General features: G+C 40.5%; 1 protein-coding gene and 1 pseudogene across 5 annotated transcripts in view; one reads left to right on the forward strand and one right to left on the reverse strand.

Moving 5' to 3' along the window:
• The window catches only part of CFAP20DC (CFAP20 domain containing), a 233,053-nt gene extending 218,196 nt beyond the window's left edge, over positions 1 to 14,857 (reverse strand). For 2 of the 5 annotated variants that reach the window (XM_054729890.1, XM_054729891.1), the window contains exons 1-3: positions 14,443 to 14,857; positions 11,848 to 11,937; positions 8,795 to 8,888 (exon numbers count right to left, since the gene is read on the reverse strand). In XM_054729890.1, coding sequence (XP_054585865.1) covers positions 8,795 to 8,888; positions 11,848 to 11,937; positions 14,443 to 14,463 — 205 coding nt within the window. In that variant the 5' untranslated portion in view covers positions 14,464 to 14,857. Of the gene's footprint in view, positions 1 to 8,790; positions 8,889 to 11,847; positions 11,938 to 14,442 lie in introns of those variants that run through there. The other 3 variants (XM_054729892.1, XM_054729894.1, XM_054729895.1) reach the window with 3 other exon arrangements.
• A 4,560-nt stretch (positions 14,858 to 19,417) lies between these two features.
• Positions 19,418 to 23,349, forward strand: LOC129147176 (FUN14 domain-containing protein 2-like; annotated as a pseudogene).
• Positions 23,350 to 23,797: the final 448 nt, after the last annotated feature.

Here is a 23,797-nt window from a genome sequence, read left to right on the forward strand (position 1 = left end):
TTTCCCCCTAACTGCCCTCCCTTGCTGGCCTGGGTCCCCCCTAACTGCCCTCCCTTGCAGGCCTGGTCTCTCCCAACTGTCCTCCCCTGCTGGCCATGTTGTGGAGGCCATCTTGTGTCCACATGAGGGCAGCCATCTTTGACCACATGGGGGCAGCCATCTTGTGTGTTGGAGTGATGGTCAATTTGCATATTACTCTTTTATTAGATAGGATATTTGGAGAAATAACAATCACTTTTGGTAGGTGAAGTCTATAACTGCTTCAAAATCGATTAATTTCATATTACCTCTTCAGATTCATTCACTTAATTCCTTTCCTCTTAGGTTTTGAACTTCTGCTTAATCTCTCAATTATGATGCACTTAATGGATGTTTTAGTATCACTATTTCTCAAAACATAACTTTTAGAAACTTTTTTCCTGATGTGGTACTTTGGGTAGATATGGAAATGTTTTGATTTATCTGACCTTTCTTACAAATCTCACAGTACAGGCTTATGCATGGATAAAAGAAGGCAACTGGTGTAAAATGCATGTTATTTTCTATTTATTCTAACTTAGTAGGCTTAACAAATTTAAGTATTTTAAAGTAGTAATACATGTTTATATAGTCTATATAAAGACCTTCTGGGTTATAATGCCAGAGAAGCTGTTTAACAACATTTCAGAACAATCTGAAATTTAGTTTCTAAAAAATAAATGTGCCCAGTATTTTTAAATCAAACAAATAGGATAATTTTTGCTTAAAACACTAAGTGGCCAGGTGGCTCAGTTGGTTAGAGCATCGACCTGCACACCAAATGGTTGTGGGTTCGATTCCCAGTCAGGGCCCATACGGGAGGCAACTGATCAATGCTTCTCTCTCACATTGATCTTTCTCTTTCTCTCTCTCCCCTTCCTCTCTCTCTAAAAATCAATAAAAACATATCCTCAGGTGAGGATTAAAACAAACAAACAAACAAACAAACAAACAACAAAAACACTAAACATATAAACTGCACCAGAGACCTATTTGTAGAGTAAGCAATATAAAAAAAATAGGGAATTTCAGGCTCTGACCTTAGAAAATTCGTCAGGAACCAGATTCTACCATATTTATGGGAAAAACCAGTAAGGCAACCAGGGCCCTGGACTACAAAACCAAAATAAGATGCCAAAATGAGGCCAACTTAAATAAATCATTGTTAATCAATCTCTCTCTTGCATATTCCCCTGATTGGCCCTTGAGTATTTTTCCACTGGACAAGGTCTCTGTAAATAGAGCTGAGGGAGCACCAGGATTAACGAAATGCAATCTTTACAAAAGGTCCCTAATAATATGTCACAAATCTCACTGAGTCAGCACTGTTCTCTTCAAACACAAAGAGCTACACATATAGGGCATTTTTGTATGAACATTTTTAGAAGTGAAAGACACCTGCCCTCAAAAAAAGAAACTTTTATAATGCAACTTTCTCACATATAGAGAAGCCCTAGTTTCCAAAAGTCTCCACTTCTAAGATTAAAAGAAGTATGACACTACTATATGGTGATGATCTAACAAAGAAAAAAGTACTTTAATAACGTTTGACATACACTGATCCTGTGTGTTAGAAAAGCTATATAAATTCTATAGTAATATTTTTTTCTAGTGGCCTAGTAAATTCAAATGGACTCTTCATGTCTACATTATATTTAAAATCACTGTAAGTAATGCTGAATGTGGAACTGCTTTTTTGACTATGGCTGTCTATCAGTCCAAATATAGGGATTATGTGTGCTAAGAGCTGCCGAGTCAAAAAATGCCCGTTATGCACATAAAATTCATAAAAATGTAGTCCTTTTATTGAAATATGCAGTTTTCTACAGTTTTATAATCTACTAGAGGCCTGGGGTACAAAATTCGTGCATTCGGGGGGAAGGAGGGTCCCTCAGTCTGGCCTGTGCCCTCTTGTAGTCCAGGAGCCCTCAGGGGATGTCTGACTGATGGCTTAGGCCTCTCCCCCCCGGCCCCCGGGGAGAGGGCCTAAGCCGTCAGTCGGACATCCTAAGTGAGGCCATGGAGGTGGGAGAGGCTCCCACCACTGCTGCTGCACTCGTCAGCCATGAGCCCAACTTCAGGGGTCAGCTCCTGCGTTGAGCGTCTGCCCCCTGGTGGTCAGTGTGCATCAGAGCAACTGGTCATTCTGCTGTTCGGTCAATTTGCATATTAGCCTTTTATTATATAGGACTCGTGGCCCGGTGCACGAAATTTGTGCACGGGCGGGGGGGCGCTCCCTCAGCCCAGCCTGCACCCTCTCCAATTGGGGACCCCTCAGGGGATGTCTGACTGCTGGTTTAGGCCCAGTTGGACATCCTCTCTCACAATCTGGGACTGCTGGCTCCTAACTGCTCACTTGCCTGCCTGCCTGATTGCCCCTAACTGCCTCTGCCTGCCTGCCTGATTGCCCCTAACTGCTCTCCCCTGCCGGCCTGATCTCACCCCAAAGGCCCTCCCCTGCCGGCCTCATCTCGCCCCCAACTGCCTTCCCCTGCTGGCCTGATCTCACCCCCAACAGCTCTCCCCTGCCGGCCTGATTGCCCCTAAATACCTCTGCCTGCCTGATCGCCCCTAACTGCTCTCCCCTGCAGTCCTGCTCTCGCCCCCAACTGCCCTTCCCTGCCGGCCTGATCTCGCCCCCAACTGCCCTTCCCTGCTGGCCTGATCTCGCCCCCAATGGCCCTCCCCTGCCAGCCTGATATCACTCCCAACTGCCCTCTCTGCCTCGGCCCCCACCACCATGGCTTTGTCCGGAAGGAAGTTGGAAGTCTGAAAGATGGCTGGTTGACCCGGTCTAATTAGCATATCTCCCTTTTATTAGTACAGATAGATTATATAGGATAGGATTGCTTAAATTGGGGGGGGGGGGCCTTTTTCAGCAGGAGGATATGCTCTTAGCAGACATAATCCCTATATTTGGACTGATAGACAGCCATATGAACTGCTGCTGCCAAGTCATGGCAGCTCGGCAGCTCTTAGCAGACATAATCCCTATATTTGGACTGATAGACAGCCATATGCCAAACCGGTCATTAAAAAATTGAACCGCTTTCTTACACCTTACATCAAACAGCTGTTGCCCTTAAAACCCCTCCTCAGCCACTACCTTAGGTTCTGCCTTTGCAGTTCACTCAGATTAGGTTCTGATTGGTTGGTTTCTATGCCAGTCAGTGTCAAAAGCTCCACCTCCTAGGCAGCCATTGGCTCCTCACAGTTCACCCAGATTTGGCTCTGATTGGTCATTTTCTATGCCAGTCATCGTCTCTGCGCTATCTCCGGGCCTGATCAGAGAGGCAGAGCTGATCAGCAGCCCCTGCGGAGGCCCGGAGAGAAACAGAGGCGCAGTTGCTGGTGAAGCCCAGAAAGAAAGAGAGAGGCAATGGCTGATCAATAGCTGCCATGGAAGCTGCAGATCAGACTCTGCCTCTCTCTCCCTAGGCCTCTCTCCAAGCCTGATCCACAGCCCCCTCAGCAGTCAGTGCTGGGTCGCCACGCCCGCAGCAGCAGCAATCAGCAGCAATCAGACTGTAGAATTGACTTCCAGTCGGTTGAGCCTTTGGTTGTTTTGGACGTGCCTGGGTTTTTATGTATTAGGATTCTTGCCTGAGACAAACTACCTCTATTTTTAAGGGGTCAGGTCCTTTTTTCTTTTGAATATTTTAGAAACAAATTTAACTGGTAAAATATCATTAGATGTTTAAACACTGGTGTTCTAGTTGTTTCCTTATAGAAAACTAGAGGCCTGATGCATGAAATTCATGCAAGAGTAGGCCTTCCTTACCCTGGCTGCTGACACCAGCTTCCCTCTGGCACCTGGGACCCAGGTTTCCCTCTGGCCACTGGCAGGCACCTGGGACCTGGGCTTCCCTCGCAGCCCCGGCTTTGTCTGGGAGGTCGTCTGGAATTAGCATATTACGCTTTTATTATAGATGATAGCTGTACACTTCATATACAAGGAGTTGGGACTAGTCATACTTTAGGAGTAACCTGAAAAAAAATCATGCTGAAACTATTTACTGGTTCCAATCACAGCCTTGGCATAAACAGCACTGACTTGTACCTCTCCACTTCAATAAAGATGACAGGAAACACTTATGCCTTTATTGTGGGTTATTCCACATACCTTGGGCAAATGAAAAAACCTGTCTGGGCCCTTTTACTTTACATGTGTAAAACTGGGTCAATAATTTAGAATTATAAATTATAGGCTTATTTATATGGATTAAATTAATTCTACTCAATAAAGGTTTATTGAACATTTACTATGTGTGAGACAGTGCTGAAGTTTTTGTAGTGGGTAAGATAGACAAGGTATCTGACCCTTTAGAATTTATTGTCTAGTTCCATGAAGGAGGAGGTCAGGGTGCTGCGAAAGCATATAATCATGGGTCCTTAGAGGGAAAGGGACAATGAGCGAACATTTTCTTGAAGAAATGACATTGGAATTCAGCTAGGAACACATTTTACAGGGAGAGGGAATATTCTATCATATGATGAAAAAGGTGAATTTAAAGGCCTAACAGGCAGATAGGAAAGTCAGCAGGTGAAAAGTAGCAGGAGATAGCCTGGCAAATAGCTATGAACTCAATCATTCAGGGCCTTGAAGGCCATGTGAAAGGTATAGGTCATCCTAAAATCAATGGGAAGCCACTCGTATATTCACTAATTTATTCAACAAAGTTACTGGATGTCTACTGTGGTGCCAGGCACTGTTTTAGGTGAACAAAATAGACTAAATTTCTGTGCTGGTGGCAGTTACTTTCTGGTAATGGTGAGAAAAATAAATAAATAGCATGTTAAATGGTAGTAAGAGCTATTGGAAGAAGCAGAGTATGGTAAAAACGATCAAAAGTGCAGGAAGGATCTAAAGCACAGGTCAGGGTTAAGGCCTGAAGAAGGGGAATCTGGGAAAATGAAGCTCTAGACCAGAGAATCAGGAAGAAAACTAGTAGTGGGCATCCTGGAAGATGAATGAAGAAAATATATCAAGGAAGAGGGTGTCAACCTGGTCAAATTCTGCTGAGATGATAAGCAAAATGAGGGCTGAGAACTGGCCAATGGATTCAGGAATACAGAGATCACTAGTGACTCTGACAAGAGCACTATCAGTAGAGTGATAAGGTCAGTGCCATTGAAAGGTTTTAAACAGAGGAATTCATGAGATTTATTTTAAAAAGAATATCAAAGTAAGGGCAGGGGAAGGTTTGGGGAGCAGCTCATAAATATGACTTCACCCTCCAGAGCAGCTGATACTTGGGTTAACACAGGGCTTCAGGGATGCTGGTCCCATACATGCCACTGGGCTCAGACACCACAGGCAGAGAAAAAAATGGTTTCAAAGCTGAGCCTCACACAGAAAGTCCCAGTCCAATAGGGGCATCCTATATAATAAAATCCTAATATGCAAATCAACCGAATGATGGAATGACTGGTAGAACGACTGGTCGCTATGATGCGCACTGACTACCAGTGGGCAGATGCTCAACACAGGAGCTGCCCCCAGCCGACAGGCCTCAGGCCAGCCAAGGTGGGTGCCCCACCCGTTGCCCCGCAGAAGGAGGCGACCGGCAGTGGTGGTGGGGCCAAGGCAGGTGCCAGTGGGGGGGGGGGCCCTCCCTGATTGCCCCGCTGTTTGCCCCACAAATTGGCCTGATCACCAGCCAGGCCTAAGGACTCTATCCATGCACAAATTTTGTGCATCGGGCCCCTAGTCTATATAACAAGTACCAGGGTGAAGAGCAGGGTGGACTTACTTATTTATCTGGCTAATAATTTACTCAAGTCTCCTTATCAAGGGAAGCTGGTTACATTTAGAAATTATAACCTAAACTAGTGACCTGGTGCATGGATTCGTGCACATTGAAAGGAAATTAATTAGAAGGTGGCTGGTGGGACAGGACTGGGCAAGACAGGATGGACACGCCCTGTAGCCAACTTCCTGTGGTCCCTTCCTGGCTGGACACCCCACTCTGCGGAGTGAGCGGGGTCCCTCTGGCAGGTGGGGTCCTTCGGCCTGACTTGCAGGGATCAGGCTGAAACTGGCTCTCCAACATTCCCTGAGGGGTCCCTGAATGTGAGAGCTCCCTCCTCTCTGGTTCCAGGGGGCATCACCCGAGAGCTGCTGCTGCCAAGTCATGGCAGCTCGGCAGCTCCTGGGTTGAGTGTCTGCCCCCTGGTGGTCAGTGTTCATCATACCTACCCTCCAGTCAGATGGTCAGATGGTCGCTTAGCCTTTTATATATATAGATTGTTATAGTTTTTTTATGTGACAAATTTAACATACTTATTAAACACCAATTTTATACAATACACTAAATAGGGGTATAAAATAGATGATGCAAGATTCCTACACTGGAGAAGTGCACAATCTAATAATTGATATCACTTTATTTGATAAGTAAAAATAAAACAAAACAAAACCAAAAAAAACGTTGACATATTGAGAGATACTCAAGTGTAATTCAGAAATAGTACTATTTAAAATGAAAACTTAAACATACTTAATTTCATTATTAAACTTTCTTCAGAAGCACCTAATATAGTAGGAAACATATAATGGGGTATCTAATTTCAAATCTGTATAAATAAAGTGAATGTTTACTCTTAAAATAGAAATACATAATGGTAACTGAACTAAATTTAGAAATAGTAATTGAAAGCCAATTCTCTATTCAAGGCATGCCTTTTAATTTAAATTTAACTATAACAACTTCACACAGAAGGTCATTTTATACAAGCAAGAGTAAGTATAAAGTTGTTATAAAAAATTACAAATAATCTTAAAGGCATTAGTACAAAAATTAAAAATAATTAATCTTACGGACTGTATAAACTGTTTCATTTGTTACAGTGTTGCACATCCTATAGAAGAGCCAGATTAATTTTTAATTACAGGGCATTGTACAAAAAACACATTAAAAGATTCTTCCATTTCTTCCAATTAGAACTATCATCTTTCCATTTAAAAAGCAATTATAACAAGTTAAAAATTCCTAAAAAAATTTTTTTAGATAAAAGTAGGAAAAGAAAGGGGGTAGAGGGATTAAGAAAAAACTAAAAAAGAAAAAAAACGTAGGAAAGGGAACTTGTCTTTAGACACTGAACCTTTAGTAGAGGAGAAATTTTCAGAGCCAACTGAGAAAGGTTACAAGGAGTGGTTTGATTTTGTCAGTAATATGATTATGTACATTGATGCTGAGGGCATCACATGGAAGTATAGGCCAACAATAAGAAAAACAACAACAAAAGAACACTGGATCACATTAAGTCATGTTTCTGCAAATCAAATGTATCTCTCTCACAAAGACAATATCCTTAAAAAAGATGGAACATGTCTCATGTAAGAATAACTTACAGTTTCAGACACATTTCCCTGGCTCATCTTAGTTTATCTCATTTATATGTATAAACTTTTGTAAAAATGAAAAAAACTCTTATTTAAAAAAAAGGAACCGTGAGGAAATCATGATTTATAAAATTATAGTAAATTAATAAAATTTATTTTAACAATGATTATTCCTTCTCTTCGAGGTTCTGCTTTTTATTTTATTTTAGGAAGAAACACTGGCAAACCATTTTAAAGTTAATCATCTTCCATCTATAATCTATGGCTTGGCTTATATCTCAGAAATCTAAAATATGCATGTAGTAGCTTGAAATGGTAGATAAAGCACAGAGTCTATGAAAATAAATTATGAATATAAAAAATAACTGGCTACTTATATTTACTAAATTACCTAAAATCTATGGTTAAAACATAGGACAAAGTTGATGAGAATTTGATTAATCATTTTGAAAAATTCTGTTTCTTAAATCACATCAGTTTACTAAAAAAGCAGAGCCTCAGATTTTAACCCATTTTGCCATTAACTGGGCTTCTGATCCTAAATGTAGGTGATCTCTCAGGGTTTCTTCTGCTTTAGAATGCTGACTCTAATTTCCAAAGTAAGAAAGAATTGAAATCTACTCCTTGAGCTTTTGTTAAAGCACATGTTAATATCTATATTTATTAGATATTAATATTTTTAAAGTATATAAGTTGATATGTCACTAAATAGTGCCTTCTATTATATTTTACATAATTGTTTTCTAACAAATTAATTTCCTATAATTTAGAAACTCCTGAGTTTATTTCAAAGCTTAGTCTTAACTACCTGATTTCTTGATAAGGAACCAACCTCAGTGTGCTTATCTATAGAAGAGCTACAGTGAGGATTAAAAGAGTTAAATGTGAAATGCTTAGGAAGTCATAGGCACATAATAAATGCTCAATAAATACCATTACTATTACAACTAATGGTTATTAAGTAATTTTTAAATCTTAAAAATACTGGTAGCCCTGGCCGGTTTGGCTCAGTGGATAGAGCGTCGGCCTGTGGACTGAAAGGCCCCAGGTTCGATTCCGGTCAAGGGCATGTACCTTGGTTGCGGGCACATCCCCAGTAGGAGGTGTGCAGGAGGCAGCTGATTGATGTTTCTCTCCCATCGATGTTTCTAACTCTCTATTCCTTTCCCTTTCTCTCTGTAAAAAAATCAATAAAATATATTTAAAAAAAATACTGGTAGATTTCTAGTAAACAGTGAAGCAGAATATTAAAACAACAACAACAAATAAACACACACACCTGGCATAAGGTTACTTTCTAAATTAAAAAAAAAATCCTATCACTTCATGTCAACAGATGCCAGTAAGAGTCAAATTAATGTATGTGTACGACATTTAAAGGCATAATTTCAAGCATCAAATGTTAAGTTTCAAGATTAAAAACTTACTTACGGATTTGCTTATTCTCCTTTGGTAACTGAATTTTGTTTGTCTGGCTGCTGCCTTCCAGGACAAACACAAAACTTTTCACTTCTTTATCAAACTCCTATAGAACAAAAATGAAAACAATGGTAATTGAAAAGTATTTTGTTTGGTTTCTATTATAAAATTGGAGCTGAAAACTCACAGGAAACAAGTCCCAGATTCAAATGACTTAAAAGTAGACTTAGGCCTTGATACTCTCACCCTAAGACTTGCTGCGAACTGGAATACAGAAGCCACACTAAGCCACTTGGCAAATTCTCTATTAGATCAAGTAGGCACTCTTCCTTCAAATGATAAAAAGTTCTCCAAGTTTAAGGATTCTCAAGTAACTAATTTTGAGTTTCCGGAGTCTATTTCTCTTCCTCTCCTTCAATCTGTGTGTTTCTGTCTAGCAGCACAAGCTGATATCATGTCCTGTTCCAGTATAATAAATCATCTAACCTATGTTGCATCCAGTCTGAAAGCTCCTTGCATGGCTCATACAGAATTAATCATTGCCTTTAAAAAAAACAAAACAAACTAGTGCTCCAACTTGAAGTTCCATATCATTTACTTAAAATCAGTACAAATACTAGTGCTACAGTTAATGAAAGTGACCTAAAAAACTAAGTTTGGAGAAACAGAAAAACAAACAAACACAAAAACATGAATCAAAGTGGTAATGTAAATGGTTATATTTTTATGGACCAAATTCCCAATCTTTGAGTATAAAAGATCTTTTTCACATTAAAATATTTCACAGGTCCTCCCACTCTCCCATTTTGTATTAAGAAATGCATTGTATCTAATAGCTACTAAGAATTAAGTAACATTTTAATAAATTTATATTATACCCATCACAATAGCATCTCCTACGTATTTGTAGGGGTTTTTAAATCTTTATTTTTTAAATAAATCTTTATGTTGAAAGTATTACATATGTTCTCCCTTTGCCCCTCATTGACCCCTTCTAGCCCACCCCAGCCCCTCACCCCAGGCCTTCACCACCCTATTGTCTGTGTCCACGGGTTATATATCTACTAATATGCATACAAGTTCTTTATTTGATCTCTTCCCACCCACCCACCTCCGCCTTCCCTCTGAGATTCATTAGTCTGTTCCATGCTTCTATGTCTCTGGATCTATTTTGTTCATTAGTTTATTTTGTTCATTAGATTCCACATATGAATGAGATCATGTGATACTTGTCTTTCTCCTATATATTTGAAATGAATTTACATACATCTAGTGTATTATTTATTCCACAAGTTGAACATATACGTAAAGCCTTTCATCAGTTCACCAAAATCTTCAACGTGGTCCATAAGTCCTTGCGTAGTCTGATCTCTGCCCAGTTTCTCCAACCCCATCTCCTACCTTGCACTCTCTCCTGTCTGCATCCTAGCCTTAGTAGCCTTCTTGCAGTTTCTTAAAAATCTAAGCTCTCTTCTGACACAGGACTTTGTGCATGCTTTTCCCTTTGCCTGAAATACTCTGCTTTCCACCAGTCCCACCCAGTGTCTAGTTAGCTCTTAGAGATCAAATGTCATTTCCTTGGGAAGGCTTTCTTAATTTCCCTGCTATATACCCTCACAGCATCATTTATCTCATTCCTAGTAAGAGCTGTATAATTGTAAGCAAGTTGCTTACCCTCTCCATGCCTCAGTCTATAAAAGGGGCATAAATGTAACTATCTCACAAGGCTAGTGTACAGATTACATATGTAATGTACTTGATGCTATGCTTGGTGAACATGTTGTAAGCACTCAATTAATAATAGTTTTAAAAAGATACCCATAGAACTGAGTCCTTATAAAGGCATTTCTCTCTCCAGTATATAGGAGAGAAGAGAAAAAGAAGATAGGGATGGATATAGGTTTTTACATCTAGTGGCAGCAAGCTGAGGTAGTTTCTACCTGATGGCATTGGTTTTTCCAGTGAAATGGGGTGTGGTCTGGTGAGTGAGTGAGGAGGACCTACCTGGGTGTGGACTGGGGATGGGGATAGGGAGTTGGTGGCTGGCAACCTGAAGAAAATTGAGAAAATTATTTTAAAGACTAAGAGAATTTGCTGGGATATTCAGGATAAATTTATAGCATCATCAATCTAAGAGGCTGTAGATATTTTCTCCAAAGGTACCGAGAAGCCGGATGCAGACAGATAACTGGGAATTCAGAAAGGGTCAGCGTCTGCTAGGCAGGCATGATGAAAGGACAAGAAGCAAGGGCATTCAAGGTCTTGACCAGGCTGTGATTGAAATCATGGACTATAGATTCTGGGCTAGAGAGAAAAGGAAGTGAAGACAGAGAAAATATAGAAATAAAACTAAACACTGGGGAAAGTAGAATGTCCTAAAAGTCTCAATTAGGTTGAAGAACAAATATAGTGGGAATAACGGGGCAAGCAGCCTTAAGAACTGAAATTGGGGCCAGAAGGCATGTCGTGATATCCCACTTAGTAAGTTTCAGAGTCCCTGCAGTTTATGGTGATGAGGTACAGGGCATGGCAGAGGGCATGCACACCAAAGTAGAGTGGGATAGGTAATTAGAAATGAAGAATTCAAGAAAATGAGTCCCTTGCCAGGAAGCTCAGTGGGTTAGTGTGTCATCCCCATATATCAAGGTTACAGGTTTGATCCCCAGTCAGAGCACATACAAGAATCAATCAATTGAATGCAAAAATAAGTGGATCAACAAACTGATGTTTCTTTTTCTCTCTCTCTAAAAAGCAACCAATAAGTAAAAACTTAAAATAATAAGAAACTGAGAAGCTAAGGGTTTGGAGAGATTTTCCTCACAGATACTGAAGTCACCTGAAACGGCAGGACTTGGTGTTCAGAGAAGGGCTGTGAGCTGCATGCCTAAATCTTAACCAAGTGGGGAGTACTGTCTGGGAGGACTGCAGCCCACAATGTCATGAAAAGATTTTGGAGTGAATGAACAGTAAAAACAGTTCTAAAATCTGATTGAGCCCTTTTTGTTATAAACAGTCACTCTCAATTTCTTTCCAAGTTTTAGGTGGCTCTAATTTCTCACACTTACTTTCCAAATCACAGATGGACTTCCAAGGATCTTCCACTTTGCTCCAGGATTTTTTCCCTGAGCACTAAAGATTTCAACAAATGCACCTCCCTAGAAAACAAAAATGAAGTATTTACATTAAAGTGAAAGACAATGCTAAGGAGAAGATACCATCCATCACATAGCCTACAACCACTGTTCAGTCTTCTGTCAGGTAAGTAGATCTGGGAGAAAACATGATCCTACTCTATACCTAGATTGTATCTAGCAACAGCAGTTCTGATTTGAGTCACCTCTGATCAATAGAAATTTTAAGAAATTTTTTAAAGCAGGATAAACATTAAATGAATTGTGCCATACAACCTTATGATATCTTAGTGTAAGGTTCATTTATTTGACATGTATAGATCGTGCTTACAAAACATGCTATTCAACCCAGACTAATAAATTCTGATAATTATCTTTTTAGTCATACTGGCCTGAGCTCCAATATCAGCTTTGCCATTTATTAACTACCTGACCTTGGAGTTATTTAACTTCTTGATTCTTCACCTGTAAAATGGATTGTTGGATTACACAGGATAGTAAATATAAACCATCAAGCACAATACCTTGCACATAGCAAAGCTCAATAGTGCCAGCAATAACTGTTCAAAAAAGGGCATGTTAATAATTTAGTCTCGTCGATAAAAAAGTTTGGGAGGGAGTGAGGAAAAGAATGATTCTTATTTTGAGCATTCCTCTAACTCTTTTCATACAGGGTGGGCAAAAGTAGGTTTATAGTTGTTCATATGGAAAATAATACAAAATTAATATAATACAAAAGTAAATGATTTTGTATACTCACAACTATAAACCTACTTTTGCCCTACCCCATATATTTAATACAAATTAATTTAGAGATTTATAAAATCTGTACAAGCCCCTGGCCAGGAGCTCAGTTGGTTAATGTTGTCCAGATATGCCAAGGTTGTGGGTTTGATTCTTCGTCAGGGCACACACAAGAATCAACCAATGAAAGCATGAATGGGTTGAGCAACGAGTCAATGTTTCTCTCACTCTCTCCCCTTCTCTCTATAAAAAAAAAATCAATAAAAAATTTTTTCTTAATCTGTACAAGGAAAATAGAGAACCTTATCTGTAGATATGCTGTGTTCCCTACAGTATACCTGAAAACATGGAAGGACATGCTTATGTAAAAACACCACACACATTACTGAATTTCCATGTCCTTTAATTATGAAGGAGAGGAATTAAACAAGATGATTATCTCTTAAGAAGAGTTTATTACAAGAAACTGAGAATCTGAAATAAAGACTAAATATGGTTTTCTTTTATTGACTCTGAATAATAAGCAGCATATGAGCAAATCTGATTTTTGTAAAGAATCTCCAACTTTTAATTTTTCTCAATACTATATTTTTGTTTTTGAGTTTTAACACATAATCACTTAAGACATTTAATTTCTCCTTCCTTAGGCATTTTATGTGCAAACTGTGTGTGGATAGAATTACTATAGCTTCTGGAGACAGGTCATATTTCACTATGAATTTTAAATGAGGCAGCTTTTACTTATTTATTTTAAGAAAAATCCTTATACCTTGGTGAGATAGAAAAAACTGCCACTCCCCGTTTCTTTTTCTCCTGTTTGCCAAGTTTCCCACAGGAGTATGCTTTTTTTTTTTTTTTTAACAATGTATTTTACCTATATTAAGTGAAACTCTCTAAAATCATTCTAATAATTGGAGTAAAAGAAAACGGCAAAATACTCTCGCGGCACTCATAAGAAGGCAGGTAGTGTTTGCTGAAAAGGCAGAAGCAACAAAGAGTTGGAGACCAGTGGAGGGCTGTGGAATGGAAAACATTGTAAATAGTGAGTGCGACCTCTGGTAGAGGTCGGGAGGGGAGGGCTGGAGATGAGGGAGAAGGAAAAGCAGGGAGGGAGAAGCCAGTGAAGTGAGGAAAGCAGGTCAGGCATTGAGATACTCGAGGATCCTCAAGGTGACTGAGGAAGACCCAGAACCAGTTTCTCCTCTGTTATCTTTGGACCACTTGCATCGGCATGAACTGGGCGTGTGTGTGTGTGTGTGATCTGGGGTGAGGGTCAGGGACCCTGCAGTGTTTACAAGTTCTCCCTAAGTGATCCTTCTATGCCCCAGTGTTTAAGAGAAACTGAACCCATTTTGGAGAGAATAGCCTATGGCCAAAGCTTATTTTCTTTCTTGGTGTAAGCCATTCACGGGCGCATTCATTCATTCACTCTCTTCTACATAGCTCGCTACACAGTGTGCATCCGTAGTGAGTGCCCAAGGCGCATTTATGGGCCCGGATTCGGGAGTCTGGTTGGGGTTTAAGATCTGTATTTTAATTAGAATCTCTGGGGTTCCATACATCTTGAATAGCACTGCGCTGGAGACTTGAACAAAGTCAGATCCTGCGTCCAGACGTTAGTTGCTTTCTTTTTGCATCAAGACCACTCATCCATTAATTTCTTCTTACCCCGAAAAAAGACTGCATAATGGGAGGCTGGGGAAGCTCTGCCCTCATCCCAACCGGCGCTACCTCACCCAAGAGGAGAAAGCTGTATCGACAGGTTGGAGACAGTTTGGGGGTTACCTGATACTCATTTTTGAACATTCCCGCAGGGGGGCCAGGGCTTGGGGGACACGGAGTTCAGGGCTTCCAGCGAGCAGCGCGACCCAGACGGCTGAAAGTCGGCGGCAGGGAAGGGCTTCGCGGTTGGCCCCTGAGTCGGCCAGGGTCTCCCCGGCCGCAGGTCAGCTCCACCTCGGGCCCCCGACCCGCACCATCGCGGCCCCGCCTCCGGGGAGCCCGAGGTGGGAGGGCACAGCTGCCTGGGCGGACCCTGGGAGTGATTGTGTGCGTAACCTACGTGACGGGGCGCCTGCGAGCTACAGACAACCGCCCACTTGCCGGGAGAGGGAGGCGCGCTCCGCGGGCGCTCCGCCCGGTTGCCGCCGGGTCCGACCGGAAAAGGGCGCTGAGCGGCGCCAACACCCCGGCCGCGCCCATTGGCTCTCAGCAGGCGCCTGCGCGTTGCGCTGTATGGGCTTCTAGCCAACGGGCACGTGAGGCTACGTAGTGACGTAAGCGTTACCCAGGCAACTGAGGGAGTCTCTGAGACTTTGTGGACCGCCCTGTCTGTGACGTACGCCCTTCTTAGGTCGTGCCCTGTGTCTGCGAAAAAGCTTAAACTCAGCCGGGCCCTTCTGGAAGCCTGTCGAAACTTCGGCTCTGGCTCTCTTCCTTGTAAACACTGATAACTGGTAGGTTGCTGAAGGAAAAAGTCATGGAATCATGGAACCCCCCACGTGGCCTTTGGTTCGAAGGTTCCCAAACTTGGGATTCCGTGAGGCAATAATAGGATTTGGTAGCCCCTTCCATTGTTTTAGAAGGCCCACGGAAGTGGGAGTGTTTATTCAAGATGAGCACGTGTTAAAAAGACAAGGTGGTTTTTTTTGGTGTGTTTTTTGTTTTTTTTTCTCAAAAAAAAAAATTACATTATTAAGCCAGGCTTTCTAAGTTTAACTCTTTGGTTACTTCATTTAGTTTAGTTTCTGTGTCAGAACTGCTTTTACAAAGTAGACATTCTTGTCAGTTTTTGGCCAAGGAACTGTGCCTCAGAAAGGTAAGATAGCTTGTCCAAGGACACATGGCCAGGGAGTAATGGAGTTAGTGTGGAACTCATTTCTGATGCTGTAGGCAAGGTTGAGTTAGGTCAGTGGCGTAGGGTTAATAATAATCAGCTATCACTCATGGAGCCTCTACAGGCGTAGTTCACAGGTTCACAACCCTCTGAGGTAAAGGTTAGTTGAGAAGATTGAGGTTCTCAACCTTTCAGTTGAGAATATTGAGGTTCAGAGTTGATTCGGAATTTACTCGAGGATGCAATGTTGACTTTACGTTATGGCTTAGTCTGATATTCTGATTCATCCAAAAGTCTCAAATATGTGTTGTTCCTACAAGGTGCCAAGCACCGTGGGTCATGAACAGAGTGCAAAAATGCTATCTGGACTTGCTCCTTAGCAGGACTAAGAGAGCAGCCAAGGAACAAACTTACTTGAACACTTCCTCGAATACTAGATGCGGACAAGATAGAGGTACAATATCTAGAATCCAGACTTCCTGATTGCTAGAGCTCGAACCTACAGTTTTTGGCAAGGCTCTGTGCTGGGGGTTTTAGGAATTATGGTGAATACACATACTCTCTGTCTTATAAAACTTGTTATCTAATGGAGGGATATCTATTCATTTAACAGCTAATTCTTAGGAATGCAATATATTCTAGACACTATGCTAAGAGCTAGGGGCATAGAGAAGGCCCCCATCTTCTTGGAGCTTACATATTAATAGGGTAAGACACAATAACAAGTGAATAAACAAGTAATTACAACTTGGGATAATGCCATGAATCCAGTGATAGGAAATAACAGTGGAAGGGTGTTAGTTTCTTGTGATTGTTGTAACGAATTTCCACAAAGTGGGTGGCTTAAAACAACAGAAATTCACAGTTCTGGAAACCAGAAGTCCAAAATGAAGGTGTGAGCAGGGCGGCACTCCTTTTAGAGGCTTTAGAGGAGAATTTGCTCTTTGCCTCTTCCAGCATCTGGTAGCTGTTGGCCTTCCTCGACTTGTGGCTGCATCTCTCCAATCTCTGCCTCAGTGGTCACACTGCCTGTTTGTTTTCTGTGTATGTCTTCTCCTCTGTGTGTCTTTTATAAGGACAGTTGTGATGGCATTTAGGGTCCACTTGGGTAATTTAAGGCAATCTCCTTAGTGCAGGATCTTTAACTTAGTCACATCTGCAAAAACACTTTTTTTCAAAAAGGAAACATTCACATGTTCCAGGGAATAGATGTAGATATCATTGGGAGGGTTGTGGGAGGAGGATGTGTCATTTCTTGGCCTGACCCAAACGTTGACTTGCACTATAATAGAAATCAGCTTTTGATAAATGCTGTAAGAGGCAAACAATACAGTGAGAGTACAGGAGAATCTAGGAAACAACTTAAGGCTTTTAACAATCTACTTGGGTCCCTGAAATGATATTTTGACACCAGAGCTGAAGAGAAACCTACAACTTTATCCTATATTATTTTCTTTCTACCCCTTACCATTATCTGAATCTTATTTATCATCTGTCTTCAGCTATTAGAAGATAAATTCCATGAGGGTAAGGACTTCTTCTGTGTTCATCATTATATCTCATCTCCTACCCTAATGTGTGGTACATAGTAGGAATGTTATAACAAATTGGTTGATTGAATTAAAGACACCTTGTCCTTTCAAACTCACCATCCAAAACAAAACTTCTCCCAACCTGGGCCTTTTCCATTCTTCCCATTTTTATGAATACAATAGTGTCTCCTCTTCCTCACTCTGCATGGTAGGCAGTTTCTAAAACGGCCTCCAATGAGCTCCATCGTCTGGTATGCATGCCTCTGTGTAATCTCCCCTGTATGTGGACTGGACCTAGTGATACTTCTAATGAATACAAAATGGCAAGAGTCCTGAGATGTCACTTCTAAAACTGATTTTCTTGCTTGCCTTCTTTCACCCACTTTTTCTGATTTCCCTCCCCTTCTCTGTCCTCACTCAGAAGGAAGCAAGTTGATGTGTTGTGAGTAGCCCCCTAGAGAGGTTCATGTAGCAAGGAAGTAATGTTCCTTGAGGACTTGAGGCCTGTCAACAGCCACATTAGTAGGCTTGAAAGTATATCCTTTCCTAACCGTGCCTTGAAGTGACTGCATTCCTGGTCAACACCTTGACTATAGTCTTAGGATAATCAGTGCCTGAGTCAGAGGCACTCAACTAAATTGTACCCTGATTCCTGACCCACAGAAATTATATTCATTGTAAGCTGGTAAGGTGTTTTTTTCCCCCTGGATATTAAACACATTTTATTTATTTACATATTCATTCATTTATGTTTAATCACACCAGCAATACAAACTCATTAAAATGCAGATATTATGGATAATAAGCTGATAAGTTTTAAGGTATTTTTTTAACACAACAATAGGTAACTAATACACTTCCCGTACACAATTCATCACCCAAACCTATTCATTTTATCCAAATATTTCAAAAATCGATCTACCTTTTCTCCACTGTAGTTTATACAGGCATCACTTGGAGGTATTGTGGTTTTGGTTCCAGATCACCACAATAAAGTGATACTTGCTTATGGAGAGTCTTGCCTTCAATTTGTAAAAAATGCAATATTTGTGAAGTGTAATGAAAGCTATGCCTGTACTCTGATTTTCCTATGATTTCTCTTTCCTGAACTAATTTAATAGCCTCCTAATTCACACACCCACTTTGGCCCTCTTCAAATCTATTGCAGTCATAGTCATCTTTATAGAACACAAATTTAATCATATTAGTCTTTTGCTTCTAACCTTTTCATGATTATAGAGCCTGTCTTTCTCTCTAGTTTCTTTGTACATTATTCAGTCCCCTTCATTTCAGTCTCATTGAATTTTCTTTTAGTTCCTTGTGTCTAACATGTTCGCTTTCACTGTAGGGCCTTTGTGCTGTTCTGCATGGATTACTTTTGCTTCCTTCTTTTTTTGGTTAAGACCTACTTGTCCTATAGAGTTTAGATCAAGGGTCCCTTTCTCAAGGATGCCTTCTTTGATCTCTCTGACTTGACCAGACCCCCCCTACTTATAGGTTTTCATAGCATCTTAATACTTAGCATTATTGAAATAATAATGGAAATTTTATATGTATTTGTAATGTTGGCCATCTCTATTGTGCTTGGTATACTAGTTCAACCTTGTACCTGCTATAACAAAATAGTAACTGAGTGAATGATTGAGGGAGAAGATGAAGGATGAATAAAGTCTTAAAAGACAGCCATAGACTTTGGTGTTGAGAAAACAAGAAGAAAGCAATTGAAAATACATTAAGGTAAAAGGTGAATTAATCACTTTAATTTATTGATAGAAAAACTAGTTACAGAGTTGCAATGATTAATCACAGTATAGCAGTAAGTTTCATTACTCAGGTGTTTTTATTTTTAATCACCTGTTTATTCAATTAAAGGCTGAAATGATCCAGTAACATTTACTTTAAACTACTTATTTCTTTGAGAGAAAATAATTGTCTAAGGCCCAGTTGTCCAAGGGTTAGGTCGTTCCCTACCCTCATAACTCCTTACAAGTTTAGGACACATAGTTGGATTTTTATTCAAGAGTATGGGATAAGGGCCTATTTAGGCAATGGACAATTCTAAAGGCTGTCCAGTTCAGATCAAAATTGTTTTGTCTATGGTGAAAACTACCATTAACACTAACAGTGGTGGCTATACAGCAAAATAAGAAAGTGCACTATTTTAACAATATGAATTCAAAGCCAGAGATAGAAAGAGATCCAATGTTATTATATCAAACTAGAGGCCTGGTGCACAGATTCATGCACAGGTGGGGTCCCTCGGCATGGCCTGTGGGGACTGAGCCAAAACCAGCAGTCCAGCGCCACCTGGCGCTCCTGCCTGCCACTCCTGCTCATCCTGGCTCTGCTGCGCCTGCCATGGGCTCGCTCCTGCCATGGGCTCGCGCCTGCCATGGGCTCGCTCCCAGTCAGACGTGATGGAGAGAGGCTTGCGCTGCTGCAGCAGCACTCACCAGCCATAAGCCCTGCTTCTGGCGCCTGTCGTGAGGTGGGTGAGGGGAGCCAGGATGTGATTGGCCCTCCAGGCAGGCAGTGGGATGCCCTTGACTGCCTGGTATCCGCTTCTGTCCTGCTAATGTTCACGCAGGTTGTTGGAGTCACCTGGCAGCCGTTTTTATATTGTTTCTTCCTTGCGGAGCATCTAGGGAGGGGAAGCGGCCACAGTGCCCGAGGCTGACTTCCAGGAGACTGGCAGCGCTGTCAGGTTTGTGCCAGCGATGCCAGTCCGTTGGTGCCTGGCCCGTTCTCTGGAGATTGGACCTGTAGGACTACTGAGGGAGTGAGTGGCTGCTACCAGGCTGGTAAGCCACCAGGACGGCTGAGCAGCACTCGCGCTGTGGGAGCACACTGACCACCAGGGGGCAGCTCCTGCGTTGAGGGTCTGCCCCCTGGTGGTCAGTGCGCATCAGAGCGACTGGTCTTTTGGTAGTTCTGTCAGTTAGGCTTTTATATAGAGAGATGCTTTTGTTGATTTGGATGAATAAAAGTTATGACTTCAAGAATGGCTATTAGAATTCAGTACCCTATCCTCCCCCAAACAAAGACCAGCCCAAACAACTTTGCTTAAGCCAAGTTATTTATGTACATTATAAGTGGCAGTAAAACAGTTTCTCTAATTACTACAATATTTAAAGAAGTCAGTACATTTAGTAATTACATTAAATTGCTTAACTTAATTTGACAACATTAAGAATTAGTCACTTTACAAGCTTTAAAGTGCTTGTCTTTGTTCTACAAAGGAAGTAAATTGGTGATGTATTAATATTATAAAAGGATACTGGATGGTATTTAAAATGGAATAGACTAGAAACAATTTTTAAAAGATGGAGCCTTTGTATGCCAAGGTAGTCATTCAAGTAGATGATATTATAAATTTGACAAAGTAGTTTTCTTTTGAACTAGCAATGTACAGTGTTCACCACAATATAATTATAATTTATGTTTTGGCTGCAGATTATAATCTAATCATTTAGCATAATAGGAAGAAAAAAATGTTGGTTTGATCAAAATTTGTTTTGCTATACAATAATCAAAATGTTCAATACTTGGAGGATCATTTTATTATTTTTTTCACATGATGGAATAACTTTATAAATGGCAATAATGTCACCTTGATAGAATAATTGTAAAACTGTGCCTATTTAATAGTTTTAAGCAATTAAAGTTATTAATTATTTTAAATTGAGAAAAATTAATGATATCTGAGTCATCCATTTGACTTCTGATTTGAGAGTAGTGATGTCTTTTTTTTTTTAAAGAAGATCTGTTATAGGGAAAGTTTTTGATATTGTTTTTTGTATTTTCTTCTTGAATGCTTCATTTACTTTTTTCCTCTTGTCTATGAGATTCTACAGAGACTTATTCCTGCCTGTAATTTTAGATAACCAAATACTTCAAAATTTATTTATAAACTTGAAATTTCCAAAGTCAGCTATTACTTGAGGGTTTTCTCAACAGAAAAATGCTATTCCAGTATTTGAATATTGAGGTATGAATACTTTTGCAAATATAAGTTTTGTACTGCATCCACTTAGTTTTAGAAAAATGAACATCTTTGAAGAGATTTAGTGAAGTGAGTTGATATATTTTTTTAAAAAAATATATTTTATTGATTTTTCACAGAGAGGAAGGGAGAGGGATAGAGAGCTAGAAACATCGATGAGAGAGAGACATCGACCAGCTGCCTCCTGCACACCCCCCACCGGGGGATGTGCCCGCAACCAATGTACATGCCCTTGACCGGAATCGAACCTGGGACCTTTCAGTCCGCAGACCGACGCTCTATCCACTGAGCCAAACCGGTTTCGGCAAGTTGATATTTAATACCAATTTGTTTTTAAATGCTTTTCTTTTGTCAAAAAAGTTAATTATGATCTAAGCAAGTTTTCTTAACATAACTTTCTCTAACCTAAAGATTGTACTGATTTGTGATAAGAAAGCTATAGAAAACTGGGTATCCACATGCAAAAGAATAAAATTGGACCCTTAACTTACACTACATAAAAAGTTAACTCAAAATGGATCTAAGACCAAAACATAAACTTAAAACTATAAAACTTTATGATAAAAACATATAGGAAAAACTCATGACATTGGATTTGACAATGATTTCTTGGATATGACACAGAAAGTATAGGCAACAAAAGTAAAAGAAGAGAGAAATTAGACTAGATCAAAATTTATTAAAACTTCTGTGCATCAAAAGACTCAATCAACAGAGTAAAAAGGCAATATATGCAATGGGAAAAATATAGGGTGGGGCAAAAGTAGGTTTACAGTTGTTCATATGGAAAAAAATACAATAATTAGTAAGTAATTATTTAAATAATGAAAGAATAAACTCTTGTTTTATGTACTCACAATCTATAAACCTACTTTTGTCTCACCATGTATTTGCCAATCACATATCTTGATAACATATATTTAGAATATACAGAGAACTTTTACAACTCAACAACAGCAACAAAAACAATTACCCTTATTTTAAAAATGGGCAAAGGACTTGAATAGACATTTCTCCAAAGAAAATTACAAATGGCCAATAAGCACACAAAAAGTTGGACATCAGGAATATGCAAATCAAAATCTCAGTGAAGTATTATCTCGCACCCAATAAGATGGCTATTATCAAAAAGAGAAAATAACAAGTGTTGGTGAAGATGTGGATAAATTCAAACTTTTGTGCACTGTGGGTGGCAATGTAAAATGGTTTAGCAGTAATGAAAAACAGTACAGCAGTTGCACAAAAAAATTAATATACAATGACCACTTTGGGGTATACCAGTATATCCAAAGAGTTGAAAGGAGGGTCTCAAAGAGGTATTTGTACATCCATGTTCTTAACAGCATTATTTACAATAGCCAAAAGGTGGAAACAACCTAAGTGTCCATGGATGGATGAATGAGAAAACAAGGTGTGGCATATACAAACAATGAAGTAGTATTCATTTTTAAAAAGGAAGGAAATTCTGACACATTCTACAAAGTGGATGAAACGAGGGTGACCACAGACCATGGTGAGCCCAGCCCGCCCTTACCCTACGGAGTGGTCGGCAAACTCATTAGTCAACAGAGCCAAAAATCAGCAGTACAACGATTGAAATTTCTTTTTGAGAGCCAAATTTTTTAAACTTAAACTTCTTCTAACGCCACTTCTTCAAAATAGACTCGCCCAGGCCGTGGTATTTTGTGGAAGAGCCACACTCAAGGGGCCAAAGAGCCATATGTGGCTCAGGAGCCGCAGTTTGCCGACCATGGCCCTAGGGCCTTGGGAATGGAAATATCAGACCCACCTGCGGAAGCCACATTGCTAGGAGACAGCTCGCCACTCCCTGTTCTACAGTGCCTAGCCTCTGTGTGTGTCATCAAGAGAAAAGCTTGCTGAAGTGTCCGCATCCACTCTAGGACATTTTGAGTCACTGGACCTTGCAGAATTTGTTAAAAAGCAGCCATGGTGGCACAAGCTGTTTAGGCAGGAATAGGGACCCTCAGCTGAAAAGTAGAGCATGGCAACCCAGCTGTTATTGGAGGTGTCACTGGGTGGTGCATAGGTTTCATATTCCAGAAGGTTGGAAAGTTGGCTGCAACAGCTGTCGGAAGACTTTTTTTCTCCTTCAGCTTGCAGACCATACTGGGTACATCAAAGTTGACTGGCAACAAGTAGAGAAAGACATGAAGAAAGCCAAGGAACAGCTGAAGATCTGTAAGAGCAACCACCTATCTGCAGAGGTGAAACGCACAGCTGAGGAGATGCTGTCATTTGTGAAGAACAGTCTAGTGATAGATGGATTTTTCAGAGGCTTTCTGCTTGGCATGGCATCCTAAAAAAAGAAAAGGATGAACTATGAGGACATTGTGTTAAATTAAATAAGCCAAACACACACACACCACCACACACACACACACACACACAACATACTGTATGATTCCACATAGATGAGGTATCCAGAGCAGTCAAAACCATAGATTAAAAAAAATAGAAATGGCAGTGGACAGGGAATAGGTAGGAGAGGAAGAAATGGGAATTTGTTGTTTAATCGATATAGAGTTTCCGTTTCATAAGATGAAAAGGTTCTTCTGGCCGAAACCGGTTTGGCTCAGTGGATAGAGCGTCGGCCTGCGGACTCAAGGGTCCCAGGTTCGATTCCGGTCAAGGGCATGTACCTTGGTTGCGGGCACATCCCCAGTGGGGGGTGTGCAAGAGGCAGCTGATCGATGTTTCTAACTCTCTATCCCTCTCTCTTCCTCTCTGTAAAAAATCAATAAAATATAT

This window comes from Eptesicus fuscus, chromosome 18, assembly GCF_027574615.1.
Source record: "Eptesicus fuscus isolate TK198812 chromosome 18, DD_ASM_mEF_20220401, whole genome shotgun sequence".
Lineage (NCBI taxonomy): Eukaryota > Metazoa > Chordata > Mammalia > Chiroptera > Vespertilionidae > Eptesicus > Eptesicus fuscus.